General features: G+C 49.1%; 1 protein-coding gene across 1 annotated transcript; it reads left to right on the forward strand.

Annotated features, from left to right (window-relative positions):
* Nucleotides 1-215: 215 nt before the first annotated feature.
* FTSJ3 (FtsJ RNA 2'-O-methyltransferase 3) lies at nucleotides 216-25,244 on the forward strand. Its single transcript, XM_077917303.1, has 21 exons — nucleotides 216-374; nucleotides 3,288-3,393; nucleotides 5,695-5,741; nucleotides 7,388-7,467; nucleotides 8,077-8,176; nucleotides 9,247-9,441; nucleotides 10,000-10,115; nucleotides 13,646-13,750; nucleotides 14,072-14,172; nucleotides 15,133-15,213; nucleotides 15,326-15,487; nucleotides 16,313-16,448; nucleotides 17,439-17,644; nucleotides 18,900-19,011; nucleotides 19,390-19,483; nucleotides 20,190-20,349; nucleotides 21,946-22,034; nucleotides 22,818-22,920; nucleotides 23,498-23,681; nucleotides 23,851-23,945; nucleotides 24,722-25,244. The coding sequence occupies exons 1-21, from the start codon at nucleotides 308-310 to the stop codon at nucleotides 24,918-24,920; spliced, it is 2,538 nt and encodes an 845-aa protein (XP_077773429.1). The 5' UTR covers nucleotides 216-307; the 3' UTR covers nucleotides 24,921-25,244.

A 25,244-nucleotide genomic window follows, 5' to 3' on the forward strand; every position in this document is an offset into this window, starting at 1 on the left:
GAAATCGAATGACAGTTTGACGTACAGTAGTTGTCTTTCGGATTCCCTATGGTCCCCTAGGAGGTAAAACGGGAGCTCTGCATAGCTTCTTGTCCGTTTGCATTTGGCGAGCGAGGGGGGTGGGGTGGTCCCCTCGACCACACTCTGCCACACTCAAGATGGCTGTGATGATGCCGGCGAACGTAATGATACAAACCGGAAGAGGAAGTGCTACGGGCTACAGGAAGGATCAGATCAAGTTCCGAGCACATGTGCGCGTAGTGGCTGCTTCTCTGCGCCGGAGGGACCCCCAGCTGCTGATTCCAAGATGGGCAAGAAGCCCAAAGTGGGGAAGACCCGAAGGGACAAGTTCTATCACTTGGCCAAGGAGACTGGTGAGAAAATCGGGGTGGAGTTCTGATTTATTTATTTGTTTACTCCCTTAATAAACGACCCCAGTGTATGTCTTGCCCTCATTCCCAGATACACGGGGATAGTTCCTCATCAGAGAGGAAAAGTCACTCTGTGTGGGTTCAGAGACACTCTTTCCCCGCTCTTTGCCCTGTGAGGTAGTTACTATGGCTTAAATCTTGGGCTGGGTTTGATTTGTGAATTAACGGGGGCCCGGGAGGGGGGCGGGTTGAAGTTGAAACTGTTCCACTCCGGGATAGCTGAGTCGATAGAACATGAGACTAATAATAATAATAATAATAATAATAAATAAATAAATAAATAAATAAATCTCAGGGTTGTGTCTTCAAGCCCCACGTTAGGTGAAAGATTCTCGCATTGCAGGGGGTTGACCCTCTTGGTCCCTTCCAACTCTGCAATTCTATGATTCCCTGAGGAGGCAGGGGAGACCTAGCTGTAAGGTTTCTGCTGAGGCTTGGGTAAACAAGTAACCGACTTAAACTTGTGGGATGTAGAATTAGGTTAAAGTTTATATTGGGCATCATCAACCTTTCCAAACCCAGGTTCCACTTTGGGGGACCCATTTCTTAATATTTTACCATATATTAGCAAGGTGGCAGTGTATCTGTTGCAACACATGTCAGATCAGATTCTGACCCACCTGTTGAAGAACCATTGCTTTACATGACTCTTAAGAGGAACTTTATAATGCTTTATAATGCTTAGGTATAACTTGCATATGGGGGGGGGGTTGTGTAATCTTCTTGCAGGGGCAAAATATTATTAATAATAATAATAATAGCAACAACAGTTGACATTTGATAAGTGCTTTCAGATGTTCAAAGTGTTTTAGTTACCATCTTTACAACAGTCCTGTGAGATAAATAAGTGTTATCCCCCATAATGTAAATGGAAGGGATTAAGAGTAATAATAATAATAATAATAATAATAATAATAATAATAATAAGTTTTATTTATATCCCGCCCTCCCCAGCCGAAGCCGGGCTCAGGGCAGCTAACAACAATAAAACAGTACAAAAGTACAGCACAAACAACACTCTAAAATCATTCATTATAAAATTAATTCATTCAGAGGAAGTGGCTTACCTAAGACCACCTTAATGAGTTTATGACAGAGGCAAGATTTGAACTGGGGACTTGCTTCCCGATTCATAGCTTAGTCTCTTTAACCACTACACTATGCTGCTCTTACAATTCAAGATTTGGGTGAGTATCCATTGGGCTTGCTTTAGATACAGTCCTTCTTCAAGGGAAGGACCATAATTCAGTGGCAGAACATAGGCTTTCCATCCAAAGGTCTACACTGACTGACACAAGCACTCCCCAGGGTTCCATCCTTGGCATCTTCAGGGAGGGGTAGGAAAGATGCTTGTGTGAACGATGGACACGACAACACTTTTTCCTCTCACACCATTGGGCCCGCTCTCACTTAGATAAATTGCCCCCACCTCACTGAACAACCCTTTACTCGAAGGTTTCTTTTCCTTTCCTCTTAAAATTCTAGCCCAGCGTATCCTGCGGGGGACCTTTGTATGGGGATATTTAATAAGTAGGAGTCTCAGACAGGTTTTCTTTAAATAAAAATAAAGATTTATTTAAGGCAAGATAGTATGTAACACAATGGATTAAACTTGGGTTACTTCAGGCATACAGTACAATTACACTTTAATTCGTCCTCAGTTTTGCGTTATAGGTTTGGTTCTGGTGATACTTTTCTTTCAGTTATCCACCCCCTTTAGCAATCCTGCTCCTGAGGTACCTTGAGCAATAGACCCAAGGGCTCTCCACACCCCCTCCCTTTACTCGGTTTGGGAGTTTCTTCTTTTCCTAAGAAGAATCTCTCCCCTTCAGACTAGATTTGAGTTCCAGGTAGGCTGTTCCTTTCCAGCTCCTACTTCTCCTGGCTCAACCTCTGCCTCCCAGTAAAATTCTGGTCTATACAATACACTCAGAGGGGAAGTTGTCTTTTTCCAGAACCAACTCTTTCTCGAATTCACTCTTTCTACCTCAACCTGTCTCCCGACCTCTCCAACCTCTAATCCAACCCACTCACTCTACCTCCCACTGTCTCTCAAATCCTCTCCTTTTAAAAACTCCTTCCTGGAACGACAGCCAATCAGAGGCTGCCGTTCATTAACCATTTGCTGGCAGGGAAAGAAACAAAACACCCCACTTTCTTTTGTTTTTGTTCCAACCGATCCAGTAAAACCAACTTTTTCATCACACCCCAGATAGCTGCTTTTTGTCAGTCAGTGTTAATGGAATCAGCCTTTTGAGTCCCAAGACTTTCCTTTTGCACAAACACGCATCTGGGGACCCACTCTTTCAATCTTAACTATTATATTTATACTGTGATAGAGCAGCTGGTGTGGCCTACCTTGTTAAGTTACAACCTAGCAGCAGGTCCCAGCCAGCTGGTTGAGGTTGGGCTAATGATGCGCGAAGGCCGGTTAAAGCGGCTTCCTATATTATCTAGGTTGGGTTAGCTAAATGATATCTGGGCCACATTCTTTTCTGGCTTAAAATTTGAGGCACACTTCACTCTTGCACTATAGGGTATGTATATTGGGTTGATAGTGAAATAGATAGATGATAAATTGTTCTTGATCAGCCCCTGGAACAATGAGCAGCCATTCTCCTTGCATCTGTCCATTAAATACTACTTCCTAGTGGCCCACCCTCATCTTGGCCAAATAAGACAGTGCTCAAGAAAAGGACTTTGCCTTACAGGGTTGTTCTGGGGGTTAATTGGGGAGGGGAAGAACCATGTACGCTACCTCGAGTTCCATGGAGGAAAAGGGGGGATATAAATGCATTGAATGAATGAATGAGGTCTAACTGGGCATGGCATGGCGCTCATGCATCCCTTTTCCAGGATTCCGTTCCCGTTCGTCTTTCAAGCTCATTCAGTTGAACCGCAAATTCCAGTTCCTTCCAAAGTCTCGGGCGCTGCTGGATCTGTGCGCTGCTCCTGGAGGATGGTGAGTGACTGGCAAGCAGGGCAGGGGGCGTGTGGAGGATGTTTTGTTCAGGATTAGAGAAGTCGTGCTACTGACATGTTACTGGTACAGGTCACATATATGAGGCTGTGTGGTTCTGACAGCTTCCGATAAACAACCGTGAAATATGTTCAGTATAGGCCAGTGAAAATGTTGAAATTTCAAGATACTCATTTGCTTTGGTCTTGTGACTTGTGCATGAAAGGATCCCCACTGTGGAGATATTTGGGGAAGTCAAGGTGAAGCGGACTGCCTCTGAGGCTTCAGAACCACCCCAAGGTTTGCAGCTGCCCTCGAGCTGTCCATTAATGAAAAAAAGCACCACCCGGAGAGGAAGTGGGGCTAATTCTGTGAGCGACAACACTGGCATTCAATCAAGAAATGCCTTCACCAAGGCTCCATTTTTTACTTTGAATCACTGTGCTTTTGGGAGGGGTAGAGAAAGGACACCGTCAGAAGCAGAAAACATTTTTAAAGAGAGAAAGCATTTGGTCACCAGGCAATAATATTTATATATTGCTTAATATGCAAAACCCCTAAGCTGTTTACAGAACATGCAGTAAAATAATCTCTCTCTCTCTTTATATATATATATATATATATATAGAATTTTATAGCAAATAATGATACAAATCTCATTCATCATGTTATATACAATTATTCTCCCTCCCCTCCTCTGGACTTCTCTCAACTTCCCCTCTGCTGAGTTACTTAGTTTTATTCATTGTATCCTGCTTTTCCTACATATTTGGTCACCAGCAGCAATAATATTTATATATTGCTTAACACGCAAAACCCCTAAGCTGTTTACAGAACATGCAGTAAAATAACCTTAAAAAGAAAAACGTACATACAATGTTTAAAACAAAAAAATGCAATGACATTAGTAAAAACAGAAGTCATCAATAAAACATTCAGTTAAATTTAATAAATAGCAAAACAAAACAATGCGATGAATGGCAATATTTTAGTCATAACTTCCTATGATCTTCCTTTAATCTTCACTCACCCTGCTGAAATTCCGTTGTGGCAACCATAACCCAGGTTTAAGGCGGCACTTGGCAATTAGCTTATATACCTGAGTTTCTAAAATTGGTCTAGGCATTTCTTGGTCTCCACACCCACCCACCCATTATAATCAGTAGAGAAGACACCCAAAGGCTTTTTTTTTGAAACCACAGTTTTATTAATCTAGATTTTCAAGATAGCCTACAAAATAGAACCATAAAACAGATCAAAAACATCAGAAACAAAAACAATTATTGTAGCAACAGTAAAAATAAAAAAGCAGTAGTTATAAGATCAGTTAATTGATCTTATATCCAAAGGCTTTTGAAAATGAGGCAAGGGTGCCTTGGATTTGAGGTGAAGCACGGCATCTGTCTCAGCCAAGACAAATATTTGCTGTTTTTCTTAAGGGCACAAAATATATTGCATCAGTAGCCTGCCCAACATTTGCTTGCTTTGGTCCAGCCCATCGTACAGAGGAAGGGGCAAGCAGTTGGCTTGATTTCAAGTTGTGCTCTAGATAAAGGGTTCCTGGGAAAATGGACTCTCTTGCCCGGCTCTCCAGTTCTGAGAAGGGCGAGGGCTCTTCCCTGCTGCACTAAGTCTCTTGAGGCTCTCGTCAGGGGCTGCATGCCTGCAGTGGGGCAGAGCCAAAAGTGGTTGGAGCTACCCTTCTTTTATTTCCTTTTCTGCCACCACCTCCTCTCTTCCCACCCAGCATGCTGCAGAAGGAGGGATAGATTGCTAGCTGTCAGTTCAGGTTTCTGGGAAGAGCGGAGGGCTTTTGAAGTTAGGTCCAGGCCTGTAGGTTGACCACCCCTGTCCTGAAGATTCCCTGACTCTTCCTTCGCAGAGCATGTTTTGTAGGCCTGTGTTTGCACAGATTATCAGTAATCTTCGAAACAGCCCTATAGAACAGACTGCACACATGCATCCAGAAGATTGCGCTTGTCTTGTTATAATTAATTTAAGATTTGGACAGAGAGCCTCCTGAGTCAGAACAGCCTGTCTTTAACCACTGTGCAACACTAACTGGCATTCATTTGAGATAAGATTTGATTTTAATTAAGAGCCTCCTGGATTACACCTCACTATTTTTAATCATTACATAATGCTAATTGACATTCAGAAAGTCTTGGTGCTGTGGTAAGAGCAGGAAAGGTTTAGAGTTGCGGAGGCAACTCAGATTTTATCAAATGAACCAGGTTTGTTCTCACTTTTTGGGTGTCATTGTTGACTCGCTCAAAGGTAGACCTGATTCTGTTCTTCCAACAGGTTGCAGGTGGCTTCAAAGTTTATGCCTGTGTCCAGTCTTATAATTGGTAAGTAGCCTTGATGGGGGAAGAAGAGAGCCCTAATCTAGCCTAGCTTCCCATTTCCCAGCCCAGATGTATCTGGGGAGCTCACAAGAAGGGACATGAATCATAGAGTTGTAGAGTTGGATGGAACCCAAAGGGTCATCTAGCCCAACCCTCTGCAACGCAGGAAACTCGGCTGAAGCATCCATGACACATGGCCATCCAACCTCTCTGCCACTGCTGCTCTCCCAGGTGTTCAGAGACACACTGGCTAGAGCCAAGGTAGGGAACCCATGATTCACTCAAAATTAATGGACTGCAACTCCAGCCAGCGTGACCAGTGGTCAGAGATGATGGAAGTTGTAGTTCAGCAGAGCCTGGAGTGCCACAGGTCCCCCACCCCTGCAAGGGAGGGAGGATGTGGGGGGGGGGTGATGTACACAAAAGGATCATGGCTTTTCATTTGCATAGTAAAGAGCATTGTGAACTCCCCGCATACATTCTCTTTTTGCACATCCTCTGTAAGGTAAGTAATATCCCTGACGAGAGGCTGAGAGCAAGGGGCCTGCCTAAAAGGATCCCCACTAAGATTCCTGCATTGCAGGGGGTGGGACTGGATAACCCTTGGGGTCCTGACTCTACAATTCTAGGCTTCTATGTCCATGAAAGAGAGCGCATTTGAAGCAGGTTCGTTTCCTGGTTCAGAGCCATTGTTTCTTAATTGCCAGGTCATGCCAGCTCTCCTGAGCAGGCAAAGGAAGCAGTGGGAGGGGGCTGGGTGTGCACTGAGCAAGTTGCCCTACAGCAGGGCTGGGGAGCCAGGCTTTGGTGGACTCCAGATCCCATCATCCCCCAGCCGGCATGGCCAGGGCCGAGGAGAGTTGTTGCCTTCCTACGACCTGAAGGGCCACAGCTTCTTCATCGCTGCCACAAAGCGTAAAAGGGGTTTCCTGATGCTTCACACGTGAAAGCAAAGCACATTGGTACCTCAGGTCCCAGAGTCGACCCTTTGTTTAGAAGGATTTCTAGCAGAAGGAAAGACCACCTGCGGTAGGGCTTGGGAAGCTGCTGCAAGCCAGAGTGGGCAGCACTGGGCTAGGTGCAGTAGCAGCCCCTGCAGTAGGGCAGAGCAGCTCTCCCAACACAGGTGCCGCTTCTTCCCTGGGTGGGGTGGCAGCAGAATTGGGCGACGTGGCTTCCCCTGGAGGTCTATCTAGAGCAGTGTTTCCCAAACTTGGGTCTCCAGCTGTTTTTTTGGACTACAACTCCCATCATCCCTAGCTAGCAAGACCACTGGTCAGGGTTGATGGGAACTGTGGTCTAAAAGCAGCTGGAGACCCAAGTTTGGGAAACACTGATTGTTGTCCGCTTAGGCATCTTCACATGAAGACACGTGCACATGTACTTATTGATCTGTACAGCCCAGCTGCCATGTGCTCAGACTGCCCTAGTTGAATGTTGCAGCTCAGTGTAAAGCTCAGCTAGGGTGTACACAGATTGCACACACTTTGAATGCGATGCATTAACATCCTCTGTATATAAGGCAGTTTTGCCTGTAATGGGCTGCACTGCAGAAGTTGGGCAGTGAGATTCCTGGCACTGTTTTTTCCCTAAAGAAACTTCTTCCCCCATATTTCCCTCCCTGCTTCCTCCCGTGTCTTTGATTTCAGGGGTTGACCTGGTTCCCATAAAGCCCATTCCCAATGTGGTAACAATGCAGGAAGACATCACCACGGAGAAGTGTCGCCAGGTAACTTGCTCTCTTTTCCCAGTACCTGATTCCCTGTGCAGCTAATTTTAGTCTTCCGTCTCACCTGCCTTTGCCATCCTCATCTCTCATCTGTTTGTTTGGAGAATTTACATACCGGATTTCATGCTCATTTGTTTTTCAGTGAATAAATCCCAGGGCAGGTAGCATTTAAAAATGGAGATAAAAGCATAAAATGCAACAAGGTCTAAAAACACCAGAACAAAATGCCAAGTTAATAAAGCAGCTTGAGACTCTTCTGTGTTCTTGTCTGCTCTCTCTACCTCGCTGTTTCTCTCTCATGCACACCAAGAACATAGCAGAAGAAAAGCCCTGCTTTTTCAGGCCCATGGTCCATCTAGTCCAGCATCCTGTTCTCACAATGACCGACCAGATGCTTGTGGGAACCCTGCGAACAGGATCTGGGTACAATAGCCCTCTTCCCACCTGGCAACTGTGGCTAGGAGCCTTCCTTTCCCAGTGACATCCTGCCCTCTGCAATGAGGCAGAGATGTTTTGTCCTTGGGGAATTCTGTCACGTACTTCTTTGTGTTATACTCAGCTAGGTATTGCCCCGAATTCAGTCTCTTTTTCTCTCTCCCCACCCCCCAGGCCCTACGCAAGGAGCTGAAGACGTGGAAAGTGGATGTTGTGCTGAACGATGGGGCTCCCAACATGGGAGCCAGCTGGGTACATGATGCGTTTTCCCAAGGTGTGGAGCTTTCCTTTCAGGGGTTCTGGGAGGGAGCAGGCGGTCTTCTCGCCGGCGGCACATGCGTGCTCTGTCTCCTGAAGGAGAAGCGGGTGGCTGAGCTGCATATCCAGAGCTGTGTGCATAGAGCGTCCGGCCTGTCAATCACTGTGGGGTTCAGGAGCAACAATGATTCTCGTGCGCACAGGACAGGCCGTGTGAGTCCCAATGTGCATGTAGTGTCAATTTTGCAAGAACCCCCTTGGCCACATCGTCCATCTGCTGCAAAGAAAGTGATATACACATGTAGCCATCAAATCATATAATACACGGTGGAGTTGTGTCCCTGCCTTTGACACCAGTGAGAGCTCAGCCTCAGATGGGACTGTAAAGTCACATTCTTGTGCTGTCCTTCCTTCCCCTGATCTTGGCCGTTGAGAAAGAGAGGCCTGCATCAGAGCATAAGGGGTGTGCCAGAGCATGGGCCTTTTAATCTTGCAGTAGTTTAAAACTCATGCTCTGGCTGCTTCCAGGTTAGACTACTGCAGTTTTGGAACTCCCCCTGGTACACTGGTTGCCCCCTCTCTGTCAGCACTGTCCTTTTTTTGGCTGCCGTCTAAAGGGGCATTTGTCTATTCAATCATTTGGAAGTGAGGTTATGGGACTCTATAGAAAACCGGAGACTGTGTGCGACTTTATTCATCGCTGTGTGCTGCTGTGTGGTCATTGGATAAAGGGTGGCTCAGTCGGTAGAGCACGAGACTCTTAATCCATGAAGTTTAGAAAGCAAGTTAATAATGATAACATTTGGGGCTGCTTTTAAAGATTTATTATTGGCCGGCTGAATGCTAGGCACGCGCATGGCACTTTCAAAGGGTGCTTAAAATAAATTTCTCTTGCAATCCGTACAACAACCCTATAAGGTACATAAGTATTGTTATCCATATGTTGCAAATGATTGCGGGGGGTGGGGCTGAGTGTTTTTGTGCGTAAACATGCTGGTGGATTGGGCTAAACACCAAGTCGGCAGCCCTTGCCACCCATTTCCCTGGCACCGTCTCATTCCCTTTCCCCCTCTGCTCTCCCTTTAGCGAACCTCACGCTGTCGGCGCTGAAACTGGCCTGCGACTTCTTATCCAAGGGCGGCTGGTTCATCAGCAAAGTCTTCCGTTCCCGGGACTACCAGCCCCTCCTGTGGATCTTCCAGCAGCTGTTCCGCAAAGTCCAGGCCACCAAGCCCCAGGCCTCGCGTAATGAGTCTGCCGAGATCTTTGTGGTCTGCCAGGGTGAGCCCACAGAGAGGGGGAAGTGGGTACAAGTCAAACACAGAACAAGATGAGCAGCAGGAGGCTTGGTAGCATCATGGCTTTAGCCCCGCAAACTGCATTGATTGATTGATCATTTCATTTCTGTATTGCTTAATATGTTAAAAACATCTAAGCGGTGTATACAGAAAACCGAAGCGACAACAAATATACTGCAAAACTAATACTGCAAAAATACGCAGTTACATATAATCATATTAGGTTAATACAAAGTTACTAATACCTAGAAATCAATATGTAGTGGTACCCCGGAAGTCAAACGGAATCTGTTCCGGAAGTCTGTTCGACTTCCAAAACGTTCGGAAACCAAGGCACGGCTTCTGATTGGCTGCAGGAAGCTCCTGCAGCCAATTGGAAGCCGCGTCAGACATTTGGCTTCCAAAGAACATTCGCAAACTGGAACACTCACTTCAGGGTTTGCAGCATTTGGGAGTCAAAATGGATGAGTACCAAGGCGTTCAACAACCAAGGTATGACTGTAAATTCATTTTCTCTTCTGCTACCACTTCCCCCCTCCAGGCTATTTGGCCCCAGATAAAATCGACACCAAGTTCTTCGACCCCAAGTTCGCCTTCAAGGAAGTGGAGGTGCAGGCCAAATCCGTCACTGAGCTGGTGTCCCAGAAGAAGCCCAAGGTTAGTGGACAAGCAAAGCTTAAGGAGATCAGTTTATATTTGTTTTGAAATAGCTAACTGGCCAAAACACTGCCTCCAAAGGACCTTTCTCCACCACCTTGCCTTCTCTGATTTTGCTCCAGAATTGCCCTTCTCTGATCTTGCAATAAGGAGCTGCAAAGGAAGTGGAGTAAGGCTGGGCGATATCTGGTTTGCAGCATCGCAGTATATTGATATATTGCAACGTCTGAAATTAGGATGGAGCCATGCAGAAGCACTGGCTGGCTTCGTGTTTTTTCCTGAATGGTGAATTTTGCTGGAGCCCACTCTTGTGATTTGCTGCCGCCCACAGGAGATGGGGGAGAGCTGGGCCAGCAGTTAACAGGGGACGCAGGAATCGAGAGAAGTATTGGCTAGCCTCACGGTTTTCCCCACATTGCGATTTTTGCACAGCACGTACGCACACACCATGATTTGATATATATTGCCAGGTCAAAATTTATAAAACTAGTATCACAATATGGACTTCAAACTGGTTTGGGATGATATATCACCCAGCCCTAGCATGGATTGCTTACAAAGTCCATCTGTCTTGCTTTAGATTTCTACATTGGATACTGACTGCAAATTTCCATGCTTTTGCTTGAGCACAGTGCTAACCTGTGGCTTTGAGGCGTCAGTGGGAACAAAAAAAATCCATAGTTAAACTATGGAAATTACTCCCACAAGAGGCAGTGATTGCCAGCAGCTTGGCTGGTTTTAAAAGAGGATTGGACAAATTCATGGAGGATATAGGGTTATGCTCTACTGCCAAAGTCAAGAGGCAGTTATGCCTCTGAATTCCATTTTCTGGAAACAGTAGGAGGGGATGGTGCTGTTGTGCTCAGTTCCCGATTGTATGTTTCCCACAGGCATACAATTGGATGCTGAGAACAGGTTGCTAGACTAGATGGGTCAGTGGCCTCATCCAGCAAGGTTCTGTTAAAATCCTTGGCACCTGTGGTGGACCTGTTAAAGGGTAAAAGAGTATTGGGAAATAATCCATAATGAATTGGAAAAAATGTTTAAAAATACTTTTCCAAAAAAAACAACACCGAGGGTCCTTTTTGTTGGGGATAATTCAGACAGAAATTCCCAGGTGCCAAAAAGTTATTTATGTATGCCACTACTGCGGCCCGTGTTTTGTTAGCCCCCAAGTGGAAAACGAGCGAGGTCCCAACCAAAGAAGAATTGCAGCTTACCGTATTTTTCGCACTATAGGACGCACTTTTTCCCCTCCAAAAATGAAGGGGAAATGTGTGTGCGTCCTATGGTGCGAATGCAGGCTTTTGCTGAAGCCTGGAGAGCGAGAGGGGTCCGTGCGCACCGACCCCTCTCGCTCTCCAGGCTTCAGGAAGCTATCCCAAGTCTTGCAAGCCCGGCGGGATGTCCCGCGGGCTCGCAAGGCTTGCGGGCAGCAGCCTGCACCCAAAAGCTGGGGACAGCGGGGAGGCGCAGAGCCGCCACCCCGCTATTCCCCGACCTGATCTGGAGGCTGGCGGGGGGAGAAGCAAGCCTGCTTCTCCCCCCCCCCCAGCCCCACAAGCTCGGGGGATAGGGGGATGGCGAAGCGCCGCCATCCCGCTATTCCCCGACCTGATCTGGAGGCTGGGGGTGGGAGGAGCAAGCCTGCTTCTCCCCCCCACCAGCCCCACAACCTCCAGATCAGGTCGGGGAATAGCGGGATGGCGGCGCTCCGCCATCCCGCTATTCCCCGACCTGATCTGGAGGCTGGGGGTGGGAGGAGCAAGCCTGCTTCTCCCCCCCACCCCCAGTCCCACAACTTCCAGATCAGGTCGGGGAATAGCGGGATGGCGGCGCTCCGCCATCCCGCTATTCCCCGACCTGATCTAGAGGCTGGGGGTGGGAGAAGCAAGCCTGCTTCTCCCCCCCCCCCAGCCCCACAACCTCCAGATCAGGTCGGGGAATAGCGGGATGGCGGCGCTCCGCCATCCCGCTATTCCCCGACCTGATCTGGAGGCTGGGGGTGGGAGGAGCAAGCCTGCTTCTCCCCCCCCCCCCAGCCCCACAACCTCCAGATCAGGTCGGGGAATAGCGGGATGGCGGCGCTCCGCCATCCCGCTATTCCCCGACCTGATCTGGAGGCTGGGGGTGGGAGGAGCAAGCCTGCTTCTCCCCCCCCCCCAGCCCCACAACCTCTAGATCAGGTCGGGGAATAGCGGGATGGCGGCGCTCCGCCATCCCGCTATTCCCCGACCTGATCTGGAGGCTGGGGGTGGGAGAAGCAAGCCTGCTTCTCCCCCCCCCCCCCAGCCCCACAACCTCCAGATCAGGTCGTGGAATAGCGGGATGGCGGCGCTCCGCCATCCCGCTATTCCCCGACCTGATCTGGAGGCTGGGGGTGGGAGAAGCAAGCCTGCTTCTCCCCCCCACCAGCCCCACAACCTCCAGGCTTCAGGAGAGCCCCACCGCCAGCCCCACAAGCTCGGGGGACAGCGGGAGAGGCGCAGCGCGCCCTTCCCGCTGTCCCCCGACTTGGCTAGAAGGCTGGCGGGGGGAGAAGCCTGCTCCTCCCCGTTGCCAGCCCCGCAAACTCGGGGGACAGCGGGAGAGGCGCAGCGCGCCTTTCCCGCTGTCCCCCGACTTGTCTAGAAGGCTGGCGGGGGGAGAAGCCTGCTCCTCCCCGTCGCCAGCCCCGCAAACTCGGGAGACAGCGGCAGGGGCGCAGCGCGCCCTTCCCGCTGTCCCCCAACTTGGGTAGAAGGCTGGCCCAGCCCCGCAAACTCGGGGGACAGCGGGAGAGGCGCAGCGCGCCATCCCGCTGTCTCCCGACATGGTTTGGAGGCTGGCGGAAGGCTTCCTCCTCCCCCAGCCCCGCAAGCTCCCAGAGCGATGCCAAAGCTGCGCGCAGCTTCGGCATGGCTCTGGGTCCCGTTCTGGGGGAGGGGGAAGCTCGGGCTTCCCAGCCCCGCGCCTGGCGGGGGGGGGAATAAATTTTTTTGCCTTTATTTCCCCCCCCAAATCTAGGTGCGTCCTATGGACCGGTGCGTCCAATAGTCCGAAAAATACGGTAAGTTGACAAAATCTGCTCAGCTTGCAGACTTAACATATAGAATAAGAGAACAAGAAGAACATACATTTAGAGAAGATTGGAAAATGTTTATTGAATGTATGGGGAGAAATTGTGTACACTTGAAAATGTTGGCAGCATTAAGATAAATTCAACAGTGTAAATAAGTTTTGATGGATGTAATAATGGAATACTGAATAGTTTAGCTTGTGTAAAATATGCAGGCATTTATGATACGAAAAATGAACCATGGAAAGAGAAGAAGGGAAATCATTGATATTTTAAGGATGTTTAAATGATAAGAATGTAAAACAAAATGTAATAAAAATTATATATGAAAGATAAATAAAATCCTTGGCACCAGGAAAGTCAAGAGAAAAAAGAGGTTGAGGTTGAGGTGAGTGGCATGGAGGCGCACGACTAGCCCAAGTCTCTGCTCCATAGTCTGATGGGTTTTCTCCTCATTTTTATCTCCAACTAGGCAGAGGGGTACGAAGATGGCACCACAATTCTTTATAACCGCTGCACACTGACGGACTTCCTGAAGGCCCCCAACCCTGTGGACTTCCTGGCAAAGGCCAGTGAGGTGAGCACCCAGGTGGCCGGGACTGGAAAGTTGCATAGTGTGGGGTGGGGAGGGCTGAATGTTGGCGGCAGCGGCTGGCTCATCAGGGGGGTGGTAGCAGCATTAGACACCAGAGAACCTGGAGGTTTTGAGTTGGAGGGGTTACTAGCTGAAAGAACCTGAAAGGTGCTCCAATCCTGCTGTTGCTTTTGATATCTTGGTATGGCTTCAGTTTGGTTTTCCTGTGTAGGGTAAGCTCCTGAGGAGGCTCATTAACATAGGGCAAAGCCCCTTGGATGGATAATGCGATTGGTGCCTCTCTCATCCCCTTGCCTTTCCTAGATTGTCTTCGACAGCGAAGAGCTGGAACGCCACAGTGCTACCACCGAGGAAGTGCGTCACTGTTGCCGGGACATCCGTGTTCTGGGCCGTAAGGAGCTCCGGTATGTTCCTCCTTTAAGGGTAGGACTTGGGGTGTAGGGAATGGAGGAACAAAGCCCACCTTTTGTTGGAGAGAGAGGTTTTGAAGAGATTCCTAGTCTCCAGCAGAGGAGTTAAACACAATGGCAGTTGCTCCAAAGCACATTAAATCTCGGTTAGATTTGCATCTGCCTTCATCCACCTTTAAGCAAATGTTCCCCATGAGAAAACTTAGGCTAGAATAAATAACAGACACTTGACTTTGCAAATAAGTGAGTGTTTTACTCACAATAGTTTCTCAGTGTTACATGTCTCCGTCCACTGGCAGTGCAGTGAAGATGAAAAAAGGTTCTAAACAATCTTTGAGTTAGCAAAGATGCAGACTTTAAAATCTCATTTCAGAGAGATTCAGTTCCCTTCAGAGAGCCATGGCTTCTTGCTTGTTCCAGTAAGCTGAGAGGAGTGGGGGGGGGCAGAACCAGCTGAGAGCCTGCTAAGCCACACCCACTTGCTACCTGAGCAGGTTCACCCTTTCAGGCGTGCAAGTGTGAGTCAGTAACTGTATATTATGGCATCTTTCACGTCCCAGTCACAAAAGCAGCCGCAGGCCCCCTAAAACTATGGGCAGCAAGAGCATGCAAGCAGCTATGCTAGATCACCACCCATCTAGTTTACCAGGCATTGCCCACATATTTCCAGTTCACACTCATAAAGGCTAGAAACTGTTTTGAAAAATCTAAATTGAATGATGCACCCAGTTCCCATTATGAACTGCTTCTGTACTCCAGCTGAATCGTGGCACAAACACACACCCAGCCCTGGAAACTGGGACAAAAGTAAACAGAGGGGACTTTCTAAATCTCTCACTGAAAGTCCTAGCTCCATAGTAGCTACTGGTCAAGGCCCTGCGATCACCATCAACTGTACCAGAAAATAGGTGGGCAGGCATAGAGTCTGACTGTCGTCTTCTTTGTGTTGCTCAGGGGCCTGCTGAACTGGAGGACAAGGCTGAGGCGCTTCCTTGTCAAGAAGCTGAAAGAGCAAGCCAAGGAAATAGATATCAAGTAAGAGAGGTGGGGAGGGGGCTGGCGACGTTCTGCTTACAGGGCAGCCAGCTATATAGGCTGGAGGAGGAAAGTGGTCTGGATTTGCAAAGCCTCTATTCCCTGTTTTCAGCTTGAGCTCTGGCGAGGAGGGCGAAGGGGAGGACGAACCGCAGACTGAGCGGACGAGTCCAGAGACCCCGAGCAGAGAGGAGCCAGATGAGAAAGAAGAGGAGGAAGAGCTGGAGCTCAAACTGGCAGAACTCAAGGCCCAAGAGATGGCTGAACTGAAGAGGTGGGTGGTTTTTGCAGCCCCAAATTGCCAGCTCCATTTGTGCCTGATGACAAAGGGCTGCAAGGAGGGACGGCGTGGCGTTCCGGAACTTCTGGGGGAAGCTGGTTGACAGGTGGGCGGGGGCTGTGGGAAGCCTGGAATGGAAGAGATGCCACTCATGCACAGGCCACCAGAGAGCAGTGTTAGAAACTCGGATATATAAGCTGGTCACCCTTATGGCTTCTTAAACCAGGGTTACGGTCGCCAAAACGGAATGCCTAGTTGACAGCTCGAAAGTACTATTTTTCAATATGACTTTTTGGAGCCTGAAATTCATTCTGGTTGTGCAGATAAAATATCACAGGATGTGTTGCTACTGTGTGAAAACAGTCAAGATCCAAGGGTCCCCAGGCATACACCTCCAAATGGTGGAGACATCAGGCGCCATCATGGCGCCCAGGCATCTTCACTTGTTCACAAGTGACCGATTGCCAAGTGCGCCTGGGGAATTTCGAACGTTGGCCCAGGGGGTGGGCCATCTTCCTCTTTCTCACTGTTGCCCTTGTAGAACTCCTTGTCAGCCTGGATAGCTCACTTGGTTAGAGCGTGGGGGACAGCTGCAAATTCCTGCATTGCAGGGGGGTGGGACTAGATGATCTTGGAAGTCCCATCCAACTCTACATTTCTATGATTCTATGAACTCATTAGGGGAGGAAAGTAGGGTTAGTTGGCTCTGCCTGCCATTCGCTCCTGCTCCAACTATTACTTGGGCCCTCTGCCTTCCGTCCCAGCCATTCCAACGTTCTCCATCCACCATGTCACCATCTTTTTCTTTGCCAACATCAGGAAGAAACGCAAGATCCTGCGTGAGCGACGGCGGCAGCGAGAGCGCGTTGAGCTCAAGATGGATCTTCCCGGCGTTTCTGTCGCTGATGACGGTGACACCGGCATGTTCTCCCTGCGGGCCATCAGCAAAAGTCAGGTAAGCAGGAAGCGTTGCAAACATGCATTCAAAGTGCGGTCCCTGGAGGATTCGTCTTAGTCCATCTTTCCACCACCTGATGCCCTCCAGATATTCTTTGCCTGCCATTGCCCCCCAGCCAGAAGGAGTGATTGCCTGTTCATTGTTACTGGTAGGTGAGGCCCACTCGGTGGCTCCTGCTCTGAAGGTGGGCAGCGCGGGGGCCTGTGGAAGAGCCTTTTTGGTGGTGGCTCCACAGCTGTCATGTGCCTTTACAGTGTCTTTGTTTTGGCAGCGGGTGGAGACACACCTCTTTCATCAAGCTTCTAGAGGTGTGATGAGTAAAGCCAGTTCTAAGTATGATACAAGTTCCTCCTAATTCACATATCCTGTTGAACTCATATGATGCTTGACCCACCCATGTGCTTGGAGGGAAGTCCATAATTTAGGAGCTGCCATGGAGAATGCCCACTTCGGAGGGCGGTGGGACTACCAAGGGTCCCTCACCCACATTTATAACACCCAAAAGGGTCTGTAAGGATGGATCCTTCAGATATTTGGGTCTTAAGTTTTAATAATTTTGCTATGTTTTAATAATTTTGCTATGCTAATGATTCTGTTTTGTAGCGTCTTGCCCTGTGCCTGTTGCAATGAAGGGCATTATAAAAACGCCTTAATAAAGAAGGAGAACTTCTATCGTTCATATTTGTCTATTTAGTACATTTATATGCTACCAAGGAGCTCCAAGTTGTACGCATGGTTCTTTCTCACCCTACCAAAAAAATATATATACTGTCTCAACAGCCCTGGCGCCCAAGGTCACCTGAGTGGGGGTTCAAAGCCTTGTATCCCTTGTCTTAGTCTGACACTCTAACCATTGCACTACACTGCATAGAGTGAGCAACTTGGAAGAGTGGTAGCAGCTCCCAGCGGTAAGGAGAGCTGCCCTCTAAGATGGTCCCACCTTCCTTTGACACATCCCATACACACCTGTGCCTCTTCCACTTCTAGTTGCTGAATGAGGTTTTCAAGGGAGACATGGCGGCAGCAGATACCTTCGTGGCGACAGCAGCAGGTGCAGACGACGACCTCTCGCTTTCGGAAGGGGGAGACTCCGACGACGACATGTCTCTGGCCAGCGAGCTGGACGAGGAGGAGATGGCGGAGGTTGAGGAGCGGTCAAGGCAGATGAAGCGGGCCCAGGCCCCACAGCTGAGGTATCCAAGGGGGTGGGAAGATGCAAGGCAGGTTGGCTGCAGTAATGAGGTTGGCTTGATGTTCTGGAGGGAGGCAGAGAGAGACGCCGCAGGTGGTCTCCTCACCTGAGCAGCACTAAGCCTGGGGGTGAAAATTACTGCAAGATCATGGCTCCTCTCCCTTCTGTGGAAAAGAAGGATCCGAATGGAGAGAGAGAGAGAGAGCGCAGAAGCCTGGGGGGCTGGAAAATCAGGTGGAATTATTACCTTGAGGATCTGCTTTCTAGAACGATTGCTAGAAGCAGGGGGGGAAAGACACCACAAAATTGCTGACCTTGAAAGCCGAACTGTTATCTATTTGTGATTTTTTTTTAAAAAATGCCTCACTCAAATAGTTAAAGATAAAACTGTACTTGTCAGGTTGGCAACATTTGAACAGCAAGTGTTGTTTACAAGCTCCTCCAAGCAGCATCTCCATGAAGTCCCCTCACCTTCTCAGTCAAGATAGAACTATTGGAAATAACCAAGTAACTGTCGACTCCCAACTGCCACTTCCTTTCCGCAACGTCATTTATTGAATGTGAATGCAACGTACTGGAAGATCATGTATCCCCCTTCTGTGGAAAAGGAGGATCTGAACTCGGAGAGGGAGAAAAAGAAAGGGGGGAGGAGCAGGACAGGAGCTGGGGGGCTGGGCAGTCAGGTGAAGTTACTACCTTGAGGGTCTGCTTTCTAGAACAATTGCTAGAAAGGGGGGGGGGGACACCATAAAAAACTGACGTAGAAAGCCCAGCTTGCCTTTATTCTGCTCCCATCCCTGGAGATAAAGGAATTGTTTTGGTTTCGTTTTTGTTTTATAAGCTGCTTTAAACAGTGTCAGACCATTGCTCCATCTAGCTCAGTATTGTCTACACTGACTGGCAGCAGCTCTGTAGGATTTCAAGCAGGGGACATCCCATCCCCACCTGCCAATGCCGGGGACTGAACCTGCAAATCAAAAGCTCTTGTCAACGAGCTACACCCCTTTCCCTCCAAATGCTCAAGGCAATAGGGTGTGGACAGATATTATTCAGTCGCCCGTTAACCCTCCATATGCCTCTTAGGTGGGATTTCATTATTCCTCCCAAGTGGGAGTTCCTAGTCCTCCAACAGCAGTAGGGATACACCTGTGAGTCCAACCAATCTCCCTCCCACCCATCTCCGGTGGGCTACAGGTGGGTCTTGTGTGTTTCCAGTGCTTCGAGCTCTGCTGGAGTTCTGGCCAATGTGTTTACAGGGTTGCCAAGGAAGAGGAAGAGGAGAGCGCCGAGGCAGAGAACCCACTTTTGGTGGCGCTAGAGAGCAAGGAGGAGCGGCAGGAACATCAAGCGAGTCTGTGGTTTGGCAAGGTGAGCATCTCCTGATAAGGTTCTTTGGCCTCCTCCATGACCAATGACGGCACAGCTCAGGACTGGGTGACCTGTGGCCCCACCCAGTGTTGCTGAACTGCAGCTCCCATAGATCCCTGACAACTGGCCGGGCTTGCTAGGGCTGATGGGAGTTGGGAGTTCAACAACAACATCCGGAGGGTGGCAGCTTCCCCACCCCTTGGTCTAATGGGAACGCTAAGAGCATCATTGTTGGAGTGTCATGTTAGATTGGCTCAGCTTTCAAGATGGGTGCCCTGTAGCTAGAGTAGGCAGCTAGCTATTCCAGGAAGCAGCACCTTGTTTGGGCAAGGGATGCTTCCAGCTGTGCCCTTCACGTTTCTGTTCTCTGCTGTCCAGGAAGCTTTTGCTGGGATTGACGACGATGCTGACGAGGCACTAGAGATTGGGCAGGCGCAAGTTCTGTCCCAGAACCGGGCAGAACCTCCCCCACGTAAGTCACATATTTGAGCCTGAAGGATGGCAAAAATCTATCCGTTCCTTGAGCGACTAAATGCAGACTTCCAGTGCCTGCCGATTTCAGGGGTGACAGCAGAGCTAGCAACTTCTTGAACAGTGGTAGGATTTACATTGCCTTCAGTAACCAGAAGAGCTAATATTAAATCCAGGATTGAAGAAAAGCCTGTGAATATAGGACTGCCAATAAGCCGTTGGTTTTTCACACTCTCACCATATATGAAGGGATTTCATATGCCAAGCTTGGCATCCATGTACACTGGTGGAGGAAAAGGAGTGCGGGGGGAGCGCACCGCAATGCTGGCAAGGTGCCATCGTGGCTGCCCCCTTGTGCACTGCGTGCCCAACTCCCGCAGGCAGCTGCCCCGTGCGCCCACCCCGCCCCCTCAGGCGGCGGGCCATGCCCCCAGGATGCGCGCCATGCCCCTGTGGACAGCACACCCCGCCCCCACGACGCACGCCAGCCCTGCCCCCACCTGCTCTCCACCCCCCCCCCCCCCGGTGCCGGAGCATGAAACTCCGCCACTGTCCATGTATGTGAATCTTGACTCTCGGGGGCTGAGCCTCCTTCTTCGTTCCCCCCCCCCCACACTCACGTTTGCCCCAGGCCAGTTAGTTCAGGATGACTGATGGAAGGCAAGGGAGAGATTTACTCACCCTGTCTGTGGTTTTCTCTTACACAGCCTCCAAAAATACAAAGAGGAAAAAGACGCAGCCCCGGTCTGGTGCTGCGCTCGAGACGACACTTGAGGTAGGCCCAAAGCCTGAAGGTCCTACAGGTGCAGCTGAGGAGAAGGGTTCTGACACGGGGGAGAGTGACAGCAGCGACAGTGATGACGAAAGGTGAAGTCCTTTTAAAATAAATGCATTTTTTTAAAAAATAATTTTTAAATTTTACATCCCACGTGAACATCTTTCAATATACCAACTGCACTGCTCTAGAAGATGAAGTCACATTCCTGTGTTTTAGCCCAAAAAGTCCTTCCGCATATTGTCATGAGATTTTGGTGGACTGCACATACCGTCCTCTATTTCTCTTGTGCTGCTGCTCTAGGTTTCTTTTAAAAAATCACTGTTTTTAAGCGCTCTCTTTCCATTGCACTCTCTTGCTTAATCCCTGTTGCCTCACTTACACAAATCCTTCTTAGAATCACCTTCATCGCCTCCCATGATGTTGCAGCTGAGATCAAAGTAGGATTTTAGTTCTCATGAAATGCATCCAGCTATTAAATCATGCTGTGGCCAAGGATCAGTGGGATTGCTGCTGTTCCCAACTGTCTTCATCTGCTCCTATATTGTTATGTTTGGTTTTGGTATTATTGTGTATTGTGTTTTGAGCTGCCTCTGGGTTATTTTTTACAAGTAAAGGTGAGGTATAAATATTTTCAGTTAAATTGAAAATATATGTCTGTTTAGAGACATCTCCTTAATTTGGTCAGTGAGACTTAGCCGCTCTATGCATTACTTCATTATTTCATTTTTAAGGCTGCCTTACATCTGAGGAGGATTAAACATTGTGCAATGGCACAGCTGGTAAACATTTGGTTCTCTCAGGTTTGACACTCATCATATGCAGCATGTAATAAGATCAGTTACAAAACAGCACAACAGACAGCAGAAGATGAGTTTTAAAACAACACAAAAAGGGGGACACCTACTTCAGAGACCTACTCCTCCGGCCTGGACAGCTAGTTGGAACAAAATGGTCTTCAGTTATTTCTGGAAAGTGCTGATTGTGGGGACCTGTCATATTTCAGCAGTGATGCTGCTCCACAGAACAGCCACACCAAAAGTTACTGTGGAGCAGGCTTCTGATAACCTTGGAGCTGGAAGGAGAAGCTCTCCGGCAGAACACAGTGGCCCACTGGGTAAACAAGGGATGCAGTATTCTCTCAAGGTCCCTCGTCTTAAGATGTACAGGGCTTTACGTGTTAGTACCAAAACCATCTTGACCCAGTGGAGGATCAGCAGCCAGTGCAAATCGCACAAGCGAGGTGTATTATGTGTTGGCAGTAGTTTGTCCCCACAAGCAACCTAGCCACCATATTCTTCACCAGCTGTAGCCTCCAGACCAACCTCAAGGGCAGCCCCACACAGAGTTCATTGCAGTAATCCAGCCTTGAGATTAACAATGCATTCGCAGCTATGTTCAAAGGATCCCAATCCAGCAACAGTGACAGGTCATTAAGAAACACTCCTAGCCTCCAAGGACACTTTAGCCTCCACCTAACAGTGCTGGATTCAGGAGCAGTAGCGTTGGTGGAGATCCCAGAAAAGTAAATCCCAGAGTTCCTGGGAGTTCCTTTCCAGCTGTCCGTGTTGTTTAGATTTTGGTGAGCAGTATGCTTAATGTGACATTTCTAAGGTTTATTTTGGAAGACTTGGATGGGACGTGGGAGCGAAGGCGTCTCATAACTCCCTACTCTTTCCATGTTTCAGGGAGCAGCCAGCCTCACGCAAGGGATCAAAACGGCTCCGGTCAGAGGAAGAGCCAAAAGGCATTGAGGTGGTCCCCATTGACGATCCAGGTGAGGATGAGCCAAGAATGGGGGCTTTCGTATCCTGGTTGCTTCTGTTTCCTCTCTGAACCTCGGAGCTGGAGAAGCCGCCTGGAAGACAGTCTGAAATGTTGTTGTTGCAGCTGCACTCACCCAGCAGTTCGTTTTCTTTCCCCAACAGTTCCCCAAGTGTTAATTTTTGCAGTATACTTGAGCTTCACACAACTTCTGTAAAAAAATGAAGAGATTTAGAGCAGTATACAGCAGTTCTTTCCTGCTGTTTTCATGTGGGACTCATAGAGGAACAGAAGCCCGCATATGCAGAAAGTGCGTAGTGACAGTGTCCAGTGATCTGAATGAAATTTAGGTATGTTTAGCCTGTAGAAAAGGAAGTTTGAGAAGGTGATATCACAGCCATCTTCAAATATGTGAAGATGGACCTTGCTTGTTTTCTGCTGCTACAGAGGGTAGGACCCAGACCAGTGGATTCAAATTGCAGGAAAGGAAACTCCCGTTAATCATTAGGAAGAACTTCTGTGGCAATAATTCAACAGTAGAACAGACTGTTTCAGAATGTGATAAACTTTCCTTCACTGGAAGTTTTTAAACAGAGGTTGTGTGACCTTCTGTTAGGGATTATGCAGTTGCGATTTTTGTATTGCGCGGGGTTGGACTAGATGAGTATCAGGGGTCCCTTCGAGCTCTAGAGTTCTCTGATTCTAGTGCTGTGGGGTGGTTTATCAGTCCCAAAGCCACAGGGAAGACTTAACCCAATATTCCCCACATCTGAATGCAGCCTTTGTCTCTCTGCAGTGAAGCGAGCTCGTATTCTGGACCCTGAGGGCCTGGCACTGGGCTCCGTCATTGCCGCCTCCAAAAAAGCCAAGAGGGATTTGATTGATGACTCTTTCAACAGGTAATGGAGAGTAGGGAGGTGTTGGCAAGCTTCTACGTGTCCCTCATCACCTTTTAACACAGAGATTTGCATGTGAGCATGTGTCGCCACAGAAGTGTGATACTTCAAGACCTTGCACCTAGAGCTGCAGCCTGATGCACAGATGCTCTGTTACACTTTAATTACCAGGGGAGATCACCAGTACATCAGAGCCCCAACTGGAGTGAAAAAGCAGGTGGTACTAAATGCCAAGTAGAAGGTGGACAGTAAAGCCTGATATTTGTAGGGGTAGGAGGGCTCCAACTGCAGCTTTAACTGGAGCCGGCTGATTTGGTCTTGAATTATTTCGGCTGCTTTCACCTGTGAGCAGGTAATCCTGCTGCAATTGGGTCCTCCAGTCATCCCCGATGTGGTAAAGCTGTGAAGAGTCTCTGCAAGAGTGCTTCTTCTGAGAGCTTGCCTCCTTCGAGCTAAGAAGCATGCTTGAAATGTTTCCCCATCCTAAAGAGTGAACTGTGCCTCCAGTTTTAATTTTAGGGAGGAGAGGGAAGCAGGCGCTTGTTTTGATCTGCCTGCTTACTGCTCTTCCTGCTCCCAGATACACCTTCAACGAGGAAGAAGACGAGCTCCCTGAGTGGTTTGTACAGGAAGAGCACCAGCACCGGCGCAAGCCATTGCCCCTGGATAAGCAGACGGTGGAGGAGTACCGCCAGCGCTGGCGCGAGATCAATGCCCGGCCCATCAAGAAAGTGGCAGAGGCCAAAGCCCGCAAGAAGCGGCGGGTAAGCAAGAGAGCAAGCTGCCCATTCACACGCACAGAGTGGGAAACTGCCCTCTCCATCCTTATTGCCTTGACTGGCAGCAGATCTCCAGGTTTATTCCAAACCCCACAGGAACCCTGCTTGCCTGCCCTCTCCCTCAGTGCCCTGACTGCTCTGTCCCTCTCCGCAGATGCTGAAGAAACTGGAGCAGATGAAGAAGAAAGCAGAGTCGGTGGTGAACACCGTGGACATCTCTGAGCGCGAGAAAGCTGCTCAGCTGCGCAGGTAGGTCTTCAGCTTGGCGGGGGGTGCTTCCTGTGGAGAACAGCAGGGTTGCTACATGAATCCCACAGGGCTCACAGAGGGAGATTCTGTTTCCTCTTGAGGTCTGCAGTGTGTAGATATCACAATATTCTTCCAACTGCAGGGAGGGGTGGGGAACCTGAGGCATTTCTAGATGTTGCTAGGTTACAACTCCCATCAGGCCATGCTGGCAGGGCCTGATGGGAGTTGCAGTCCCACAGCAGGGCCGCTAGAGCCACCGTTCCTAACCAATCACAGAGCGGCTTCCGTAGTGTTCCCAAACGAATGAACCACCCAGGCTCTGGGGAAAGCCAGGCCTGCTGTGCTTCAGATGTAGCTAAATCAGTCCCCTTGGAACCTGATAAACTAGTTAGCTTTGTTGGGGCCAGGCTTCTAGGGTCAGATTTCCAGACAGAGACTGGAGAGCTAGCATGGTGCAATGTTAGCAGTCTGGGAACTCAGGAGACCATGGTTTGAATCTCTACTCTGCCATGAAGCCTGCTGGGTGACCCTGGGACACTCACTGTTTCGCAGCGCAAACTTACCTCACAGGATTGTTGTGAGAAGAAGAAAGGGAGGCGTGGCAACCTCCCTGTTTCAGAGGAAAGGTGGGATATGAATTGAATAAGTAAAACAGCAACTAAATAAACATAAGAGACTCTGAAGCAATTGTACAGGGTTCCAAAGAGAAGCCTTTCGCTCATAACTCCCCACTTTCCCTGTGTCTCCCCACCCCCACCCCCCTTCTCCAACAACAGCATTTACAAGAAGGCAGGGATAGGCAAGGAGAAACGGCAGGTGACCTACCTTGTGGCCAAAAAGGGCGCTGGGCGGAAGGTCCGGCGCCCTGCCGGAGTCAAGGGCCACTTCAAAGTGGTGGACAGCCGCCTCAAGAAGGACATGAGAGCCCAGAAACGCAAGGAGCAGAAGTCAAAACACCGGCAGCGGAAGAAGTGAACCATTTTGCCCTGCTGCTTCGTGGTTGCTAAGCTAGCAGGCCTCTTGCCACCCTTGAACATGTCAGGATCTCGAACTGTGCCCCAGGAGTCTCCAAGCAGCAGCTGACCAGGTTTGTTGAGATGTCACATGGAATTCCTGGCACTTGGTTTGGTGGCTGGTGGCGTGAGCTGTATGTGCATTGGGACAACGTTGCCTGGGCTCATTTTCTTGCTATCCTGGCCCACTTGCAGCTCACCAGGCGTGTCTGTGGAGAGGCCTCTTCATGAGTTACCTCCCTTCAAGGTGTCTGCCCCTGGTTATTAAACATTGTTTTCTCATGAA

This window comes from Podarcis muralis, chromosome 13, assembly GCF_964188315.1.
Source record: "Podarcis muralis chromosome 13, rPodMur119.hap1.1, whole genome shotgun sequence".
Classification (NCBI taxonomy): Eukaryota; Metazoa; Chordata; class Lepidosauria; order Squamata; family Lacertidae; genus Podarcis; species Podarcis muralis.